The sequence below is a fragment of the Oncorhynchus mykiss genome, chromosome 22 (genome assembly GCF_057628025.1).
Source record: "Oncorhynchus mykiss isolate SJ-2025 chromosome 22, ASM5762802v1, whole genome shotgun sequence".
NCBI lineage: Eukaryota > Metazoa > Chordata > Actinopteri > Salmoniformes > Salmonidae > Oncorhynchus > Oncorhynchus mykiss.
The window spans coordinates 17,305,865-17,325,558 of record NC_143043.1 but is presented as its reverse complement, the minus strand read 5'-3'; the positions used below and the strand labels follow the sequence as shown (position 1 = coordinate 17,325,558).

At 42.6% G+C, this 19,694-nt stretch overlaps 1 protein-coding gene across 6 annotated transcripts in view; it reads left to right on the top strand.

Annotated features, from left to right (window-relative positions):
* The first annotated feature begins 7,670 nt into the window (after positions 1-7,670).
* LOC110501457 (dynein, cytoplasmic 1, intermediate chain 2a) overlaps positions 7,671-19,694 on the top strand; it is a 22,662-nt gene continuing 10,638 nt past the window's right edge. The window contains exons 1-9 of one of the 6 annotated variants that reach the window (XM_021579033.3): positions 7,674-7,802; positions 9,456-9,573; positions 10,230-10,344; positions 11,273-11,363; positions 12,489-12,548; positions 12,932-13,047; positions 18,779-18,874; positions 19,089-19,251; positions 19,392-19,491. In XM_021579033.3, the coding sequence (XP_021434708.3) occupies positions 9,466-9,573; positions 10,230-10,344; positions 11,273-11,363; positions 12,489-12,548; positions 12,932-13,047; positions 18,779-18,874; positions 19,089-19,251; positions 19,392-19,491 (849 nt within the window). In that variant the 5' untranslated portion in view covers positions 7,674-7,802; positions 9,456-9,465. Of the gene's footprint in view, positions 7,854-9,455; positions 9,574-10,229; positions 10,345-11,272; positions 11,364-12,488; positions 12,549-12,931; positions 13,048-18,778; positions 18,875-19,088; positions 19,252-19,391; positions 19,492-19,694 lie in introns of all 6 variants that reach the window. The other 5 variants (XM_021579034.3, XM_021579032.3, XM_021579036.3 and 2 more) reach the window with 5 other exon arrangements.

The following is a 19,694-nucleotide window of genomic DNA, read 5'->3' as shown; positions in this document are numbered from 1 at the left end:
TTTCGTACATTATAACATTACCAACATGTTTGTAGACATGACGTCTATATACATTTTTGTTGCATTTTGATCACTGGCAGCTTCATTAACCGCAAAACAACAGTCTCATTGTCAACAGCGAAGAGGCGACTCCGAGATGTTGCCCTTCTAGGCAGAGTTCCTCTGTCCAGTGTCTGTGTTCTTTTGCCCATCTTAATCTTTTCTTTTTATTGGCCAGTCTGAGATATGTATTTTTCTTTGCAACTCTGCCTAGAAGGCCAGCATCCCGGAGTCACCTCTTCAATGTTGACGTTGAGACTGGTGTTTTGCGGGTACTATTTAATGAAGCTGCCAGTTGAGGACTTGTGAGGTGTCTGTTTCTCAGACTAGACACGCTAATGTACTTGTCCTCTTGCTCAGTTGTGCATCGGGGCCTCCAATTCTTTCTATTCTGGTTAGGGCCAGTTTGCTCTGTTCTGTGAAGGGAGTAGTACACAGCGTTGTACCAGATCTTCAGTTTCTTGGCAATTTCTCACATGGAATAGCCATTTCTCAGAACAAGAATAGACTGACGAGTTTCAGAAGACAGTAAGTTCTTTGTTTCTGGCCATTTTGAGCCTGTAATCGAACCCACAAATGTTGATGCTCCAGATAGTCAACTAGTCTAAAGAAGGCCAGTTTTATTGCTTCTTTAAATCAGAACAACAGTTCTCAGCTGTGCTAACATAACTGCAAATGGGTTTTCTAATGATCAATTAGCCTTTAAAATGATAAACTTGGATTAGCTAACACAACGTGCCATTGAAACACAGGAGTGATGGTTGCTGATAATGAGCCTACCTATGTAGATTTTCCATAATAGTTTTTTTTAATTCAGCTGTTTCCAGCTACAATAGTCATTTACAGCATTAACAAAGTCTACACTGTATTTCTGATGAATTTGGTGTTATTTTAATGGTTTTAAAAAAAAGTGATTTTCTTTCAAAAACAAGGACATTTCTAAGTGACCCCAAACTTTTGAACGGTATGTATGTATGTATGTATATATTATCATCTGTAGTGTCAATGGAATTTCACACCTTGGATCTAAATCATAGTATTACATGCAGATAAATTGTCAGGACGAGGACATGTATTTCTCCAGTGACACTTATCTTCATCTGCGATCTTAGTACTTTGAGTAGACAGTGCTCCCTACTGGCGTAGTAAGATGATTTCTAGCAAATCTCTGCTGCGGATATTCATTTGACGGTCGCTCTTCTGCATACGTAATTCCGCAATACACCACCGTTGTGTTGGGTCATGGCTACAAAAAAATATCCCGTTTTTGTCAAATTAACGTTGTATTGACTTCTCTTAGCAGGTTAGTTGAATTAACGTAGCATGAATTAAACATGCAACAAAAAATACGTGAATTTGCTAAAAGCTGGATCCCTTCTAGCCATTGTGTTGGGGCTCGGCACTCGTTACCACAGCCACAAAGTCAGAACGCTCACATAGTCAACCAATCAGACGAGGGAGTGTGATGACGCGTTTGCCGGTTTAAGGTTCTTGGGAAACGACCAATGAGATGAGGGAGTGTGGACGCGTCTGCCGACCGGCATGCAGGGACAGTCATGCATTTACAAGTCTTTTTAGAGAGTATTAAAAACAATGTTCTCCCTCCTACAATGAGTCAGGGGTTAATAACAATTATACCTAAGCCTAAAAAAGAAGTGCTGCTTATCGATAACTGGCGTCCAATTTGTCTTCTTAATAATGACTATAAGATATCAGCCTTACTACTTGCAAAAATAATTAAAGAAGTCCTGGATGCAATCATTGATGAAACACAGTCTGGCTTCATGAGGAACAGACATAGTTCTAACAATGTCAGACTAGTATTAGACATACTTGACTACTCAGACTTAATAACTGAGGATAGCTTCATATTATCTTTAGATTTTTATAAAACATTTGACACAGTAGAGCATCAGTTTCTCTTCCACTCACTTGAGAGACTTGGCTTGGGGGATTTTTTCTGTAAGGCTATTAAGACTCTCTATGCAAATGGTAACAGCTCTATCAAATTGAAATATGGCACCTCACCTAGATTTGAGTTAAAGAGAGGAATTGGGCAAGGTTGTCCTATCTCTCCGTACCTGTTTTTATTAATCACCCAACTTCTTGCAAATTCTTTAAATAATAGTCCTGTACAAGGTATTTCCATAGTTGGTAAAGAAATGATTATAAGCCAGCTGGCTGATGACACTACACTTTTTCTGAAAGACGCTAACCAAATTCCCATATCGATCAATGTGATACAATCCTTTTCCAAAGCATCTGGTCTATTTCTTAACATTAATAAATGTGAACTCATACCTGTCAAAGATTGTGTGACACCTTCATATTATGTTATTCCAGTAAAAGAAGAACTTACATATTTAGGCATAACCATAACAAAGGATCAGAAGTCTAGAGGTTTACTACATTTTAACCCTCTTATTAAAAAACCCCAGAAGAAGCTAAATCAATGGCTACAGAGGGACTTATCTTTAAAAGGTAGTCCTAATAACCAAGGCTGAAGGTATCTCTAGACTAACATATGGTGCTCTATCTTTATATCTTGACAGTAAAATAAGCAAGATAGACCAGATGCTTTTCAACTTTCTGTGGAGAAACCATACCCATTACATTAGGGAAACTGTTGTAATGAACACTTATGAGAATGGTGGACTGAATGTTCTGGACTTTACTACTTTAAATACTACTTTTAAGATCAATTGGATAAAACAATTCCTACGATTCCCACTTCTATCTGGAATCTTATTCCTCATCATGTCTTCTCTACTTTTGGTGGTCTTAACCTCATGTTATTTTGCAATTATAATATTGACAAAGTTCCAGTGAAACTTTCTGCTTTTCATCGGCAGGTTTTCTTATCATGGTCCTTAATTTATAAACACAATTTTTCTCCACACAGATATTAAAATGGAATAATCGGGATATATTGTATAAAAATACTTATTTGTTTTTAGAATATTGGTTCCGAAATAATATCCTATTGGTGAGCCAACTGGTAAATGCAGAGGGTCTTTTACTCAGTTATAAGGAATTCTTATCACTTTACAAGGTCCCTGTAACACTTAAAGATTTTGCAATTGTTTTAGACGCCATTCCCTCAGGTGTTGCTATGTTATTCAGGAACGTGTCAAGACCTGACCCTCAGAGCTTCTATTGACCCTGTTGACTCATCAGTAGGAAAGATTTGTTTCTCTTTTGGTCCATTCAACAACAGAGCGATACAAACCTTGCTTCAGCAGGGTACCTTATGTCATGCCTTATTGGAATGGATTTATTGATAATATCTGTTGGAAAAAAGTTTGGATGTTGCCACACACATACCTACTTGTTAACAAAATTAAGGACGTTTACTTTAAAATTATTCATAAATATTATCCTGCCAACCACTATATGAAGAAGTTTAAGGAAAACATCAACTCAAATTGCTCCTTTTGTAATGACCACCCAGAAACAGTGTTGCATCTTTTTTGGTATTGAATGCATGTAAGAAAACTGTGGCAAGACATCAGTAGGTTCATAATTGAACACATTTATGAAGATTTTACACTATTGTGGAGAGATGTACTGTTTGGATTCTTAACACACGATAGAAATAAGCTGAAACATTTTTATGTAATTCATTTCATTATTCTTTTGGCCAAATTTCATATACACAAATGTATATTTACAAACAGAAAAGCACATTTTCTTACCCTACAAAAATAAATTGAACTTCATTTTAAGACAGTTAAATGCTCTACTAACAAAAAAAGCTGTTAGAATTGTAAGTATACAGTGCCTTGCGAAAGTATTCGGCCACCTTGAACTTTGCGACCTTTTGCCACATTTCAGGCTTCAAACATAAAGATATAAAACTGTATTTTTTTGTGAAGAATCAACAACAAGTGGGACACAATCATGAAGTGGAAAGACATTTATTGGATATTTCAAACTTTTTTAACAAATCAAAAACTGAAAAATTGGGCGTGCAAAATTATTCAGCCCCTTTACTTTCAGTGCAGCAAACTCTCTCCAGAAGTTCAGTGAGGATCTCTGAATGATCCAATGTTGACCTAAATGACTAATGATGATAAATACAATCCACCTGTGTGTAATCAAGTCTCTGTATAAATGCACCTGCACTGTGATAGTCTCAGAGGTCCGTTAAAAGCGCAGAGAGCATCATGAAGAACAAGGAACACACCAGACAGGTCCGAGATACTGTTGTGAAGAAGTTTAAAGCCGGATTTGGATACAAAAAGATTTCCCAAGCTTTAAACATCCCAAGGAGCACTGTGCAAGCGATAATATTGAAATGGAAGGAGTATCAGACCACTGCAAATCTACCAAGACCTGGCCGTCCCTCTAAACGTTCAGCTCATACAAGGAGAAGACTGATCAGAGATGCAGCCAAGAGGCCCATGATCACTCTGGATGAACTGCAGAGATCTACAGCTGAGGTGGGAGACTCTGTCCATAGGACAACAATCAGTTGTATATTGCACAAATCTGGCCTTTATAGAAGAGTGGCAAGAAGAAAGCTATTTCTTAAAGATATCCATAAAAAGTGTCGTTTAAAGTTTGCCACAAGCCACCTGGGAGACACACCAAACATGTGGAAGAAGGTGCTCTGTTCAGATAAAACCAAAATTGAACTTTTTGGCAACAATGCAAAACGTTATGTTTGGCGTAAAAGCAACACAGCTGAACACACCATCCCCACTGTCAAACATGGTGGTGGCAGCATCATGGTTTGGGCCTGCTTTTCTTCAGCAGGGACAGGGAAGATGGTTAAAATTGATGGGAGGATGGATGGAGCCAAATACAGGACCATTCTGGAAGAAAACCTGATGGAGTCTGCAAAAGACCTGAGACTGGGACGGAGATTTGTCTTCCAACAAGACAATGATCCAAAACATAAAGCAAAATCTACAATGGAATGGTTCAAAAATAAACATATCCAGGTGTTAGAATGGCCAAGTCAAAGTCCAGACCTGAATCCAATCGAGAATCTGTGGAAAGAACTGAAAACTGCTGTTCACAAATGCTCTCCATCCAACCTCACTGAGCTCGAGCTGTTTTGCAAGGAGGAATGGGAAAAAATGTCAGTCTCTCGATGTGCAAAACTGATAGAGACATACCCCAAGCGACTTACAACTGTAATCGCAGCAAAAGGTGGCGCTACAAAGTATTAACTTAAGGGGGCTGAATAATTTTGCACGCCCAATTTTTCAGTTTTTGATTTGTTAAAAAAGTTTGAAATATCCAATAAATGTCGTTCCACTTCATGATTGTGTCCCACTTGTTGTTGATTCTTCACAAAAAATACAGTTTTATATCTTTATGTTTGAAGCCTGAAATGTGGCAAAAGGTCGCAAAGTTCAAGGGGGCCGAATACTTTCGCAAGGCACTGTATGTATGTCCAACCTCTTCAGTCTACCCCCTCCTTTTTCGAACATTCTGTTAAAAATCACGCAACATTTCAGCGTCCTGCTACTCATGCCAGGAATATAGTATATGCATATGATTAGTATGTGTGGATAGAAAACACTCTGAAGATTCTAAAACTGGTTAAATCACGGCTGTGACTATAACAGAGCGTGTGTTTCATCGAAAAGCGCAAGAAAAACTGGTCACTGAAAACTGAAAATATCCATGCGCCACTTGCATGCATTGCTTAAGGGACACCAAATTAAATAGGGCCGAGATTGCAATTCCTACAGCTTCCACACGATGTAGCCAAAAACGTCATTTTCATTGACAAAAATCCTTTGTGTAATGACAAATAGATCCTTAATTCCGTCCAGCATACAGCAATCGATTTTGGAAGAGAGAAAAAGGGACATTGTTTTCTTGAGTAGCTGCTATTGAATACAGATCGCCCAGTGATCAATTTGATCGCTTATTAACGTTTACAAATAAGTTGGGTTACAAAAGTAGGTTGAAGTGTTTTGTCAAAGAATATAGGCAACTTATATAATTTTAAAAAATGACGTTGCGTGTTGGAAGAGAGTTTTTTTCCTGAACCAGACAGGCTATACAAATGGATATTTTGGGCATACATGGACGGATTTAATCGGGAAAAAGACCCAATTGTGATGTTTATGGAACATATAGGAGTGCCAACAAAGAATATCATCAAAGGTAATGAATGTTTTATATTTTATTTCTGCGTTTTGTGTAGCGCCGGCTATGCTAATTATTTTGTTTACGTCCCCTTCAGGTATATTGGGGTGTTGCATGCTATCAGATAATAGCTTATCATTCTTTCGCCGAAAAGCATTTTAAAAATCTGACTTGTTGGCTAGATTCACAACGAGTGTAGCTTTAATTCAATACCCTGCATGTGTGTTTTAATGAACGTTTTAACGAGTACATTTAGCATTTAGCGTAGCGCATTTGCATTTCCAGGTGTCTAGATGAGACGTCTGCGTCTCAAGTAGGATCAAGAAAGGTCCTTGTGTAATTGTAATGTGATGTGTAGCTTGTAACGTGTAGCTTGTGAGGTGTAGAAACACTTTGTTGCTTTTATGAATTTTGTCTTGCTGTTTTTTGTTCTATGTTACTCTGTCTGTATGCTACGTCTTGCTTGTCCTATGTTGCTCTGCGTGTGCTCATGTAACAGTACAAGTTTAAACCGTCCCCTCGCCCATACCCGGGCGCGAACTAGGGACCTTCTGCACACATCAACAGTCACCCTCGAAGCATCGTTACCCATCGCGCCACAAAAGCCGCTGCCCTTGCAGAGCAAGGGGAACTACTACTTCAAGGTCTCAGAGCAAGTGACGTCACTGATTGAAACGCTATTTAGCGCCCACGCTAACTAAGCTAGCCGTTTCACATCCGTTACACTCACTGCTCAATGATTGTCTATATTGTAATTGTTTTTAATAACCTGCCAAGGGAGTGAGGTTGAAAATTAACTCACTTTTACTGAAACGTTGATTAATGTGCACTGTCCCTGTAAAAAATATAATAAACTCACTCTCTCAACTACTTCAGGTCTCAGAGCGAGTGACGTCACCGATTGAAACGCTATTAGCGCACGCCACCGCTAACTAGTTAGCCATTTCACATCTGTTACATGTGCAGGTCAGTCAGTTTTTTCCACACCAATCTCGACAAACCATTTCTGTATGATCCACGTTTTGTGCAAAGGGACATTGTCATGCTGAAACAGGAAAGGTCCCTCCCCAAACTGTTGCCACAAAGTTGGAAGCACAGAATCATGTAGAATGTCATTAAGATTAAGATGTCCCTTCACTGGTACTAAGGGGCCTAGCCTGAACTATGAAAAACAGCCCCAGACCATTATTCCTCCTCCACCAAACGCATTGGTGATGTAGCGTCTCCTGGCATCACCAAACCCAGATTCTTCTGTTGGACTGCCAGAGGATGAAGGACTTGTCACTGCTCCAGATAACTCCTCTGTGCTTGGAATGGAATCCATTATGCTAGCTAGCTCATTTTAGGACAACTTGCCCTTTTGCCCAAGACTTTTGTTATTTCTCAATGTTACGTTTTAGTGACGTTGCTAATTATTGTCCCAGAAAATGAGGCTTTCTCACGAAATTGAATACGCGTCACCACACTCCCTCATCTGATTGGTTGAGTAGGTGGGCCTTCTGAGCCGGCATACGCGTCATCACACTCCCTCATCTGATTGGTTGAGTAGGCGGGTCTTCTCACTTCGTGGCTGTGGTAACTGGTGATGACCGTTGTGTTGTTGCTTCAGGAAAGGATCCTGGATTCAAGCGATTAGAAAGCCAAGGAGAAATACGGTTTGTTACCGAACTACAAGTGAAACGTGGAGGTAGCGTGTAAATGAAAACGTGTGTTGAGATTTAGTCGTCAGCCAGCCACCCGTTTTTTCCGAGATGGTTGGCTAGCTAACTAAGTAACAGCTAACGTTAGCCTGTTGCAGGCCAATTGTGATAGCTAGCTAATCTAAATGTTGCAACTAGGCTTGAATGTAACATAGTTTAAAGATTGGTAATTCGATTTTGTTGTTGTTGTAAGAGTCAGGTAGCGAATCAATGTTTTCAACTTGAAGAGGTCAGTCCGGATGCCAAGACAAAGTCAATTCTTCTAGCCAACGTTCGCTGGCTAGCAATTTTGGTTAGTCAGTCCCACAGTTGCTGAGTGGGGCCGCAGCTAACTTGCTAAAGTTATGTTTGATAAACGACAGACCTGACAGTCTTCTAACGTTAGTAAATAAAACAATGATGTTTTTTGGATGTGTTGAATGTTAAGATAACATTCTCTACCGGCTCTCTACAAACCGTACTAGCTATGTAATTTATCTAGCGCACTGGTTCAAGTGATAGCGAGTCAAGAAGATGCTGATGATGCTGCTCAATGCTATCATTCATGGCTTGACCACAGCACTGTAGACTAGTTACTGTACTTCGCGGCTTGATTCTTGCCAGCATCACTTATGTTGGAGCTCACGATGTCCTCTTTACTTCTGTTTTTAAAATCGTTATTTTCTTATTTTATATTTTACCAATAAAATACCTTTTTGTATGTTTGAGTTAGCTAGCTACAGTCCTTGTTTTAGCTTACATTTCCTGTTGCAGAAGTCTGCATTTACATGAACACTACTTGACAAGCTTCATTTATTGGGTGTTTTTGTGTGAAAATGACAATGTATGAGTTTAAAAAAGTTGCATCAACCACATTGTTATCTCAAGGTGGTTGATCAAATTTAATGTACTTAATGTAATGTGCTTTAGGCCATCTGAAAAGGAAGGCTTAGAAACCTAATTCATTATAAAGCTCAGAGACCTCCATTCATTGTCTTAAGTTGTGCAATTAAGTCAAATGTCTTAAAGTGGTCCCCGCGTTGTGTGTTGAAAGGGTCAGGTGCTGTGAATCATATGAGGGCTGATCAATGCTGTATACAGAATGGTAAAGCCTCTCTTGAAATGATCAACCTAATCTCTCTAAGAGCGCACTCTGAAGTTGGTTAGAGTTGAGTAGACAAAAGCGCATTGAATGGGGCTTTGGACCAGAAAAGGATTTTACAGGCCAGGTGGTCAGGACCCTGTTAATGGCAGAGCATCCAACCTTTCTCTGTCTGGACAGTAGAGTGTGCTCTTGAGCCTTATCTGTGCCCTGCTGAACATTCATGATCAAAAACTAGCAGTGGGCCTGCTAGTTAAATGGTTTGACCTGGCAGATCAGAGCAAAGGAGCAGGTGAAAGGTTAAAAAGGAGTGATCTTATTACACTTTCAGAGCAGCTCATGAAATGCAGTCGGCGAAATTGCTTCTGACCATACCCAAGTCTATATTCCAATGTTTAGCCTAACTTGGGGCTATTTTCTGAGTCAAAAATAACACCTGTACAAATGATGGAGTTTTCAGATTTGCCGACTGCTGTAAAATGCTGTAGGTCACATATCTTGTTCTGAAATGTGTTTGTGTCCTACAGTGTTGGCATCATGTCAGACAAAAGCGAGCTGAAAGCGGAGCTTGAACGGAAGAAGCAACGCCTGGCTCAGATCAGGGAGGAGAAAAAAAGGAAGGAAGATGAGCGCAAAAAGAAAGAGGTAAGTACATGCTTATAGGGACTTGAAATACTGCCAGAACTAGACTGACCAAAATGGCAGTGTGCATTCTGCTCAAAGTATCTGAGTAGGCCTATTTCATATCAGTGGAAAGAGGAAGCAGTAGCTTCGATTTGCAGGGAAAATGCACAGATTCTAAGGCTAGGTTAATTGTTTTATTAAACTAGAAGTGCTGAGCGACTATTGCTTTTTGAGGTGGTTTTGGTTTGAGTATTAACAAATAATTACAAAAAATGTTATGCATTATGTGGGTTGAATGCTGTAGCACCACAGAATAAACAATTAACACAAGATGCCCATTACTGCTTATCTCTTATTAACCATTATTTATTCAGATTACTTTACTTTAATAAAATATTTCAGTTCTTGTGTATATTTTTTTATTTGATGACTTAATTCGGACTTGATCTGATTTACTGTGTATTGAGCTCACAGAAGAAGAAGGGAAAAAAACAAAATAAAATTAAAGTAATTGAACCGACGTCGGTCAATTAGTTGTTTAAAAAACAAAAATAACCAACATTTCAGTTAATCGCCCAGCACTATAAACTAACCAAATATAGACAACTATCCATCAAACCCTCTATTCATCATGCTTACAGCCAGGATACTAACCAGTGGCTCTGGTTCTCTTCCAGGCTGACCTGAAGAAAGATGCCGCCCCACTGGATGACTCGGATTTGGAGAAAAAGAGACGTGAGACAGATGCCCTTCTGCAGAGCATGGGCATCACATCAGCTGATGCCCCTGTTGGTACGGAACCATCTACCAGCAGTATTAGACTTTTTAACAAATCTCTGTACATGAGCTTTTTTAAGTATTGAGTCTCTCTAGTGTAGTGTAGGCCATCTTACTATTGACTGTACATTTTTCTAAACCAAGATTTACGTGAGGATATTGTCACCAAGCTAACAGAAGGGGGCAGAAGTGGTCCATAGTAGATTAATTTATATTGCCTTATGGCTGGCTTGGTCTGTCAGTGTGATAAAGTAAAGTAGGGAACTGATGTTATGAATCAGAAAAGGTCCTATTATTTTCTATGGTTTGCCATTGTTCCTTAGACTTACATTTAAATAGTTTAAATGACATTGACATGATTATTTACTTGTTTGTATTTTTGCATTTGACGACACTCCACATGTCTCATCCACTTACTTTCGGTATGTTGATGTGTGACTGGCTATTTCTAATACTATTGGTATTTGTCTTACTGTTGAATTTTCACTTGTGTTTTCATCGTATATGGGGTGAAATATAAAATATTTTTCTTTGTCTTTTCTCCTTTTTGCTGTTCATATCCACTCCATTTTTAGACATTTTTGGCATGCCGCATTTGTATTTTTTTATACCACTTCTGGCACCCCAAAACTGACCTACCTTTGCACTATTGTGAACATGCCAGCCTCTTCGCATAGTAACAGGGGATACCTGCCTTTTAAAAAAAATGTTTTACCTTTATTTAAATAGGCAAGGCAGTTAAGAACAAATTCTTATTTTCAATGACGGCCTAGGAACTGTGGGGTGTGCATGCTTATTTTGTTTGTGTGCTGTTGCATTAGGATAGCCTTACTCAGGGGCCGAACGACAGATTTTTACCTTGTCAGCTCGTGGATTTGATCTTGCAACCTTTCGGTTACTAGTCCAACGCTCTAACCACTAGACTATCTGTTTCACTATCTAGTCCCTCCTCCCATGTCGCCGACCTCCAAATCTGTGGGCACACCAAGCGAGGCAGGGAGCCAAGACTCGGGCGACGGCGCCGTGGGATCCAGGTACAAACACCCCCCAATCTAACGTTTTAATGTCAAAATGCGCTAATATCTCTCTGCAAAAAGCCTTCATCCTCTAAGCACAGTGCAGCGTCGCTGTAATTTAGGTTGCGATGCATGCCGGGGCTTTTATTGCAGGAATGAATGGGGAACTGTCTCTCCTAATGTCTGTGTCATTTTAAAGGATTTGTGTTTCACAGGTTTGAACAGGTTTCTTCTCTATAAATCCATGTCACAGCTGGAACAGTCAATCCCATATCTAGGTTTTTAATAAGATATTGCCAGTGTTCTTACAATGAAATTTAAACTACCTTTGCATGCATTTTACTAGACGCACACAGGTGCTTATGCAACCATTTGCCTTATAAACTATGCCTATAAACATGTCCAGTTTTGAGAACACAGTACCAGTGTTCTTCTCCAAATAACACACAAATGCCCACCAACAATACCATTTGAAGATCACGATGACTGGCTTATGCCGGGGGTGTGCATGCTTATTTTGTTTGTGTGCTGTTGCATTAGGATGGTCCTAAATGAGCTATAAAACAAGAGGGCTGTGGAGATGCCTGGGGGACCCCTAATTAGAGCCCCGGTCCCCCTGCTGAAACTCTAGCTCCCCCAGTGTCCCATCAGAGCCAGGGAGCTCTTCCTCCACCCCCAAGGCTCTACGTGTTGCCTCGTTTCCCTCCGCAGCGTGGCCATTTCCTCCACACATGGGAGGTCATGTTTCCCCCCCGCAGGGCGCTCCCTCGCATGGGATTCCGAGCCGTCGGCGTGACACAGTTCAGGCCTGACCAGCCCCTCAGGCTGCCTCATTAGACCCAGTGTCTTCGCACTCTCAGTGTCCAAGCATTTTTAAACAGATACTGTCCTTGTTTTAAAAAATTATATATTTTTAGATTCTATATGCAAGTGCCTAATAGAGGGTTCTCGTGGTAACTGTGTTTTTACCACCCTCTGCGAAAACGTCTGTGTTTCTGAAATGTCCTGAATTGAATACAAGTTTGTTTTGTCACCTGCATTTGTCAGTATGGGCATGTTCTAGGTTCTAACTGGTTTCCCCTCTTGGTTTATGCCTCTGCTTTGTTGCACTAATGCTGCCTTGTTGCTGTGACAACTTACCAGGACTCTACACTGGGACTCTGACCCGTCTACTCTTCAGCTTCACTCTGACTCCGAGCTGGGGTACTGGAACTCTACCTTCTTCCTTTCACTTCATCCCTCCCTCAACCTCTAGCCTCGTTGCTCCTCTTGACCCTCTCGAAAGCCATGGTTTTAGATCAGGGGAGGGTAAAAAAGTCGTGCCGGCCATGTGTCTCTTGGTGGCGTCTTTCTTTGACCTACAGACGCGTTGTTATCCTTCCTTTCCTTCTCCATAAATAAGTGATTATCAGAAGGCAAAGTCACACATCTGCCTTAAAGGCGTCTTCGGCTTTTGAGGGGCCAATGAAAAGGCTGGAATGTGATAGTAGTACTGTTGCGTGTTGTGCCTGGGTCGCCCGGGTTCTTGTTATTGTTTCAGCTCTCCGTGGCCCTGCCGTGAGTCTGAAGGTGTGCTCTGCTTTTAGGCGTGGACCTCTGAAGCTGGGCATGGCCAAGATCACCCATGTTGACTTCCCTCCAAAAGAGACGGTGTCGTACACCAAGGAGACCCAGACGCCTGTGACGACCCAGCAGAAAGAAGGTGAGAACTCTGACCCGAGTACATAGTTACTTTTAGGATTCTGTATTTTCGGCACAACTAAAGCTGCCTGGCTCGTTGACTGCAAGGTCAGAGAACAGTGCAGTCGATCTATCAAGGTTTCCGAAGGCTACTCTTTTAAAAAAAAAATATTTTTTATGTGTGTTGTGTCCGGCCGGCTGGCTGGGTTGTCTGATCATACGAGTGGGAGCAGGAAGTGAACACAAAGTGGAAATGATCTGACCTTACGGAGCACTGAGATGAAAGCCGGGGGAAATTGCAGGGGCCCGGGAAACATAAGAAGCCAAAGGAAAGATTAAATTCGCACACGTAGACTCACTCCTCTCAAAACCCCCCATCCTCAAACCAGTAGGGCCCTGCTACAATGAATGTGCAGGATGAGAGGGCCAGGGTGAATTGGGAAGAAAGGCAGTAGATTGGGGCTGAATATGAAGCGCCTCGTTCATGCCCGGCTAATGCATCTGAACCATGTCAATATGGATGTAATTGCTGCACAGCAGCTTTCATGTGGTCGTCTATGCGTACCTTAAAAAAAGCATGTTTACCCATAACGTCCACATGTTGAGCACATGTGCCACAATATGCAATATTGTGATTACACCCCTAGTTTTTTTCCCTACTTCTAAGATGTATTTCAGAGTGTCTCATAGGCTGAAATCTGTTGTTTACACTGCTTTATCAGCAAAACATATCAGCGACTGCTATAGAGTGCTATGTAGTCTAGTCGTTTTGTTATTTACACTTTGTGGGAGTTTAAAGAGATTTATTATTTATGCTTGATGGTTTGTGTTCGGAGGTTTGGGGTGATGAACAAAGATTGATACCCTGCACGGGTTACTTGTCTCTTCTAAGTTCCCCCTTCACACTTCAGATGGCATAGAACCCAGTTAGATCCCGGTCAGATCAATCTCCAGTGGAAACTAGCCAGAGGACTTGGTGATTTGTCATTGAGGAATGTGAAATGCAAGCGGTCTGGCTGTGAACAAATTAGGATACCCATACCCAATGAGTAAAGGATAAATAGCAAAGCTCGTTCTGTTCTGTGGAGGGAGACATAGAGACTCTGTCTTTAGGGCATTGTAACACTGTGTTAAACAAGGATGGTTTCTGTTGGCTGTTCAACACTAGACCCCCCCACCCCACCCTCCGCTCTCTCTGCCACTCTGTAATCATTTCATCAACTCTCTCGCTTTCCTGTCTTCTCCCTTCACCCAATAGGCACATAACAAAACACACTCAGTGACATTGTGCGCTTTCGCGTCATCACTCCTGGCACTTGGTGAGGCGGCGTCCCCTCGCCTGCTCACACCCTTCTGCGCATATTTGATGTTCGGTGTGGCGTTGCTCGCGTGCACTGATTGAGTGATTCATCATGTTGTCAAGAGGAGGCGACGGCACTGTAAACTCAAGGTCAACGGGCGGTGGCATTGGAGGAAGGTGCTGCCGTGCCAAGCTTGACAGAGAGCGAAGAAGAGAGATGACCCACCATCTCCAAAAAAAAGCACAACAAGCTGATTAGTGTTATTTTATTTTGGGTAGGGGGGGGACTGGTCCTTCCAGTTCCCATCCTCTAGAACAGGGCTCTCCAACCCTGGTCCTTCCAGCTACCGTCCTGGAGAACAGGGCTCTCCAACCCTGGTCCTGGAGAACAGGGCTCTCCAACCCTGCTCCTGGAGAACAGGGCTCTCCAACCCTGGTCCTTCCAGCTACCGTCCTGGAGAACAGGGCTCTCCAACCCTGGTCCTGGAGAGCTACCGTCCTGGAGAACAGGGCTCTCCAACCCTGGTCCTGGAGAACAGGGCTCTCCAACCCTGGTCCTGGAGAGCTACCGTCCTCTCGAACAGGGCTCTCCAACCCTGGTCCTGGAGAGCTACCGTCCTCTCGAACAGGGCTCTCCAACCCTGGTCCTGGAGAGCCACCGTCCTGTAGAACAGGGCTCTCCAACCCTGGTCCTGGAGAACTACCGTCCTGGAGAACAGGGCTCTCCAACCCTGGTCTTGGAGAACAGGGTCAGTGTGGTTTTATCCCCAGCACTACACAGCCAATTCAAATAATCAAAGCTTGATGTTTAGTTGGTTATTTGAATCAGCTGTGTAGTGCTAGGGCAAAAACCAAAACGTGCACCCAGGGAGGGCCCTAGGACCGAGTTTGAGAAACCCTGTACTAGGTTACTAGGAGTCCAGTGTAGACACACATTTTGTGACCTGGTGGGAAAGAATCTATTAGTTACAGACGTTTCCCCATAAATCGTAAGTTCCACCAATATTTATAAAAGCAATACTCGCTGTTTTGCTTGGATGGTTGTAATTCCCACTCCAGGTCGTGCAAGGAAAGGCAGTGAATCAGGATAGTGTGTAGAAATCAAATCTAGCGGTAGCCTATATATAGAACACTGTGTTCACGCTACAGCAGTGGACTTCATGAGACGTCAGTAAGTGCTGCTTAGCTAGATGTAATTATGGAAAAAAATATATGGGGGAATTCATCGAGTGTTCTGCCTGAAGCTCTGTTTTAAAAAGGCTTCAGGCAATATAAGAGAGAGTAGAGCGTTTGAGTAAATTTGAAATGTAATTAAATGCGATTTGTTTGAATCACTTGGATTCGGGGGAAGGTCATAACTTTTAATCACTAAAGGAACTCAACTCAACAGCCTCTTGTTTGAAGTGGCACTCTTTTTGAACATTGTCACCTTTCGTACTCTTGGCACTTGTCGATTAGTCCCCCTTAACTGACTGTATTTGTTGAATTAAATGTAGGCCTAGGCTACCATTTTAACCACAGTTTCAGCATGCTCTTATCAATTATAGTAGAGTTTATTCAGAGATGCGAATGTGAGAAAATAACCAGAGATTTTATAGGGTAAAAACATTTGCTGAATCCCTATCACATCTTCACAGAGAGGTCTTTTTTCCCCCTTTTGTCTCAATCCTCTGTCTGTTGAGAGAGAGAGGGGTAGATACACAGAGAGAGCGAGAGAGGTAACCAGTGCTCCAAGTGTGTAAACTCAACAAAAGCCTCCCATTTCACAGCTGACTGAACCCTGATTAACCTGCTCGTCTGAACGGCTGTGTAGGGCGACTGCTGAAATCTCCCGGGTTGTGTTGGGTCACGGTGGCTTGATGTATTTTCATCTGCTACCTCACACAGAAAGAAAACACACCATGGCCTTTATGCCAACGGGTCGTTGTCCCTTCAGTAAATCCCTGTCTGACACTAGTAGAAATGTGACGTAGGCCTGTGCTATGCACGTAAAGATACTCTGATGGTACTTGCAAAATACGTGTACATTTCCAGCATTGTGAGTATTATTATTTTAGCTTTTTCTTTTTTTTTTGTGCTATTTTCTTTTTAGCTGGCAAATGCATGAAATAATAAATGATTAAAGGGAATGTTCTCGTATGCGATTTGTGAGCAGTTATGAGTAATGCTGTTTGCTTTAGACTCGAAGGGAAGTACATTTTCATTTACGGATTGAAAACGAACCGTGAATCGAATGAAGCCATGGTGTCCTCTGTGTTTAACACTAAGTAGGGTCTCTCTGTACTGGCAGACCGTGTGCGGTCTACTCTCCACACTCCTCTACTGTTGCTAGAAAAGACCAACAGTGGACGCTGGTTTTGGTGCAACAGCCTTTAGTAAACCGGCATGTGGAAGTCCGATTTGTGTTGTCCGTTCGGTGGATGAGACGAACACACCTGCAGTGGGGAGTGAAGGTCATTAGTTTTGTACTTGAACAACACACTGGGCCCACTTTGCTTTTGCATTAATATAGTGTCTTGACAAAGACCTGTGATTACACCCCCCCCCCCCCCCCAAAAGCATTTCTTTTTTTTAAGTGGTACAAAAGCCATAATTGAGCCTGCTTTGAGGGGAGGTGTCGGTGTGCAGTACATGGTTGATCCGGGTGAATTCTGTTAAATGCCCCCCCCCCCACCCCACTCCCTCCAGCAGGGTCACCCAGGATCACTAGATTTTCTCCAAATGGCCGTTTTGGCTGGCAGGTGCATTATACCCTTTATTTTCAGATTGTCCTTCCGCTCCTAATGCCTGGCAGGTTGATTGCTCTGCCTGCCTCGCCGGGGGAAACGGCTGACGAGCGCGGCCGGGCCCAGCTGAAAGACAGTGATTACTGTTTTCCTTTAAGCCTGATTGAGGCCCTTGAAAGGAAGGATTTTAACCTTCTCCTTTGGGTTCCAGGGTATGGCCGTCCATTGAAATGGCTTGTCATCAACCCAGTTCTGTAAACTCATCAGAACACCCAATGCCCCCCTCCCAACCTCCATGGGAGACGGGAAAGAGAATAACTTTATATAGGCAGATGTCGTTAGGTGTCAAACATCCAGCCTGTGGGTGGTTTGAAAAAAACAACAGTTTTTAAAATTGTATTTTACCAAATCAAAACTGTGTATAAATTATAATGGACAATTCATACCGTTTCAAAGCTATTGACAGCCAGGGAGCATAGAACATTCCCCAAATTATGGATTTAGGACATTTTATTATTTATTTTTTTAGCTAAATTTGACGGTGAGGAAATATAACCAGTTTTCAATGGGGCCCTTGAGACCTTGTTGAAGGCCGACTGCGGCTGCCGGGGCAAAATGTGTTTGGCACCCCTGATTTTAGATGATCTCAGTGGAAATGGAACAGTTGTGTGCAACACTGCTGCCGTCATAGATTAACTGTACCTAGAGCTCTAAAAGGTAGACGACTGTACATTTTCTCATCCACATGAATGTGTTTGTTTAAAACAATCTATTCCTGCGTTGAATGGGCGTGTATGGAGAGGAGACGGCGAGGTGCTTGTTTGAGATCGGAGAGTTAGCGTGTGAAAGTCTGAGCCAGTGTGTGCTTTGCCAGCTGGTCCGGCCTACGAGCTGTATTTTTGTCGTACGTTCTCCGAGGTTGAATAGACGCCTGTGGACCCCCTGGTGGGGCGGTAATTGCACGGGCTTGCCGTTCAGAGAGACTTGTCTAGGGGCGGCCAGGCGGAAAACCTCTGTGCCATCCTCATGCCACCTTTCTGAGGCCAACAAGACAATCAAAGCAGCGCCATCTGGCTAGCACCCGTCCTGTCAGCTGGTTGGACCAATGGGAGTGGGCCTGGGCAGCTGCTCCTCGTCCTCTGTCCCGCTGACCCCGGACCCTGGCCTGGATGGAAGGGGGCAACTTGTTACTGGGACATGGAGGAGATAGCTACACTGAGAAGTGCAAAAAAGAACCCTTGTTGAATAGCTGGGTCTCATTATCAGCGAGGGGGGGGGGGGCGACACAGCAGGGGTCTGGTCCTAGGGCCCCCCCTTCACACAAATGACAACCTCCAGTGCTTTAGAGGCACAGGTCCTTTCAGAGAGGTGACATTTGAGTTGGCAAACCAAACAAATGAGAGGCAGAGGCACATAATGATTCCATTCCCATACCCATGCTAGCCTGCTTACCATTCAGTGTGCTTGTTGAAGAGAAACTATGTTGCAGATGGAGACTAGTTGTAGACATTAGGAATGAACCAAACATTGACGCGGAATTGCAGGATCAATTGTCACTTTAAAACCATTGTCATTGAAATCGTTCGCGGTTTCTAACGTTTCTCATTAGCCACTGTCGCATTTGGCATCTTGTATAAACCATGAAATGTAAAGCGTTGCTAGTTTTTTTAATCTTTTTTTTTCTTATGTAGTGTTGAATTGAAATCATCCACCTTTTTACCCAACAGAGGAAGACGACGAGGAGGAGGAGGAGATCGCTCCACCACAACCAGTGCTTGAGATCCAAATGGAGAAACCAGACCAGAAAGAGGAGGAGGAGGAAGGTAGGAGTTGTGGTGCGAAACGAGTAACGATTGAACTTCTTTGATGTCATCTTCATTGAAGAGTCCTACCAACCATTTTGTCGGGATTTTGACTTCCAAGTGTTGCATGATGGCCCTTTTTTTTTTCTCTCTCAAATATAATTTGAATAAGACAACCCCAATCTGTTAGATGGTTCTGTATTGTTTGTCCATAACTTTTACTGTCCCTGTCTAGCACCTCCACAAGAGCTGACTGAGGAGGAGAAGCTGCAGATCCTCAACTCCTCAGAGTTCATAACCTTCTTTGACCACAGCACCCGCATCGTGGAGAGGGCCCTGTCCCAACACGTGGACGTCTTCTTCGACTACAGTGGCCGGGAGATGGAGGAGAAGGAAGGGTAGAGAAAGAAGACCTTTTTTTTCTCTCTCTCTCTCCCTTTGGCATCACTTGAATAGTAAAGGCAGAATACAGTTGCTGTTTTAGTCATAGGAAGGAGTGCGGTGTTATGATTATGATTGTGACTATGCTGTTCCCTAGTGAGATCCAAGCTGGGGCCAAGCTGTTTCTGAACAGACAGTTTGTGGACGAGCGCTGGTCTAAGCATCGCGTGGTCACCTGTCTGGACTGGTCCCCTCAGGTAAAACACGCTCCCGGGTGAAGTTTGTCCGTGGTGCAGATCTAGGATCAGCTTCCCCTGACCCAATCCTAACCTTAACCATTGATGGGAAAAATGCTAAACTAACCCAAGATCAGCATCTAGGGTGGAACTTCACCCTACACCAGTAAAACACAACACCATCAGTCACCATTGGCTCATCGTCATGACGCAACCTTTTCACT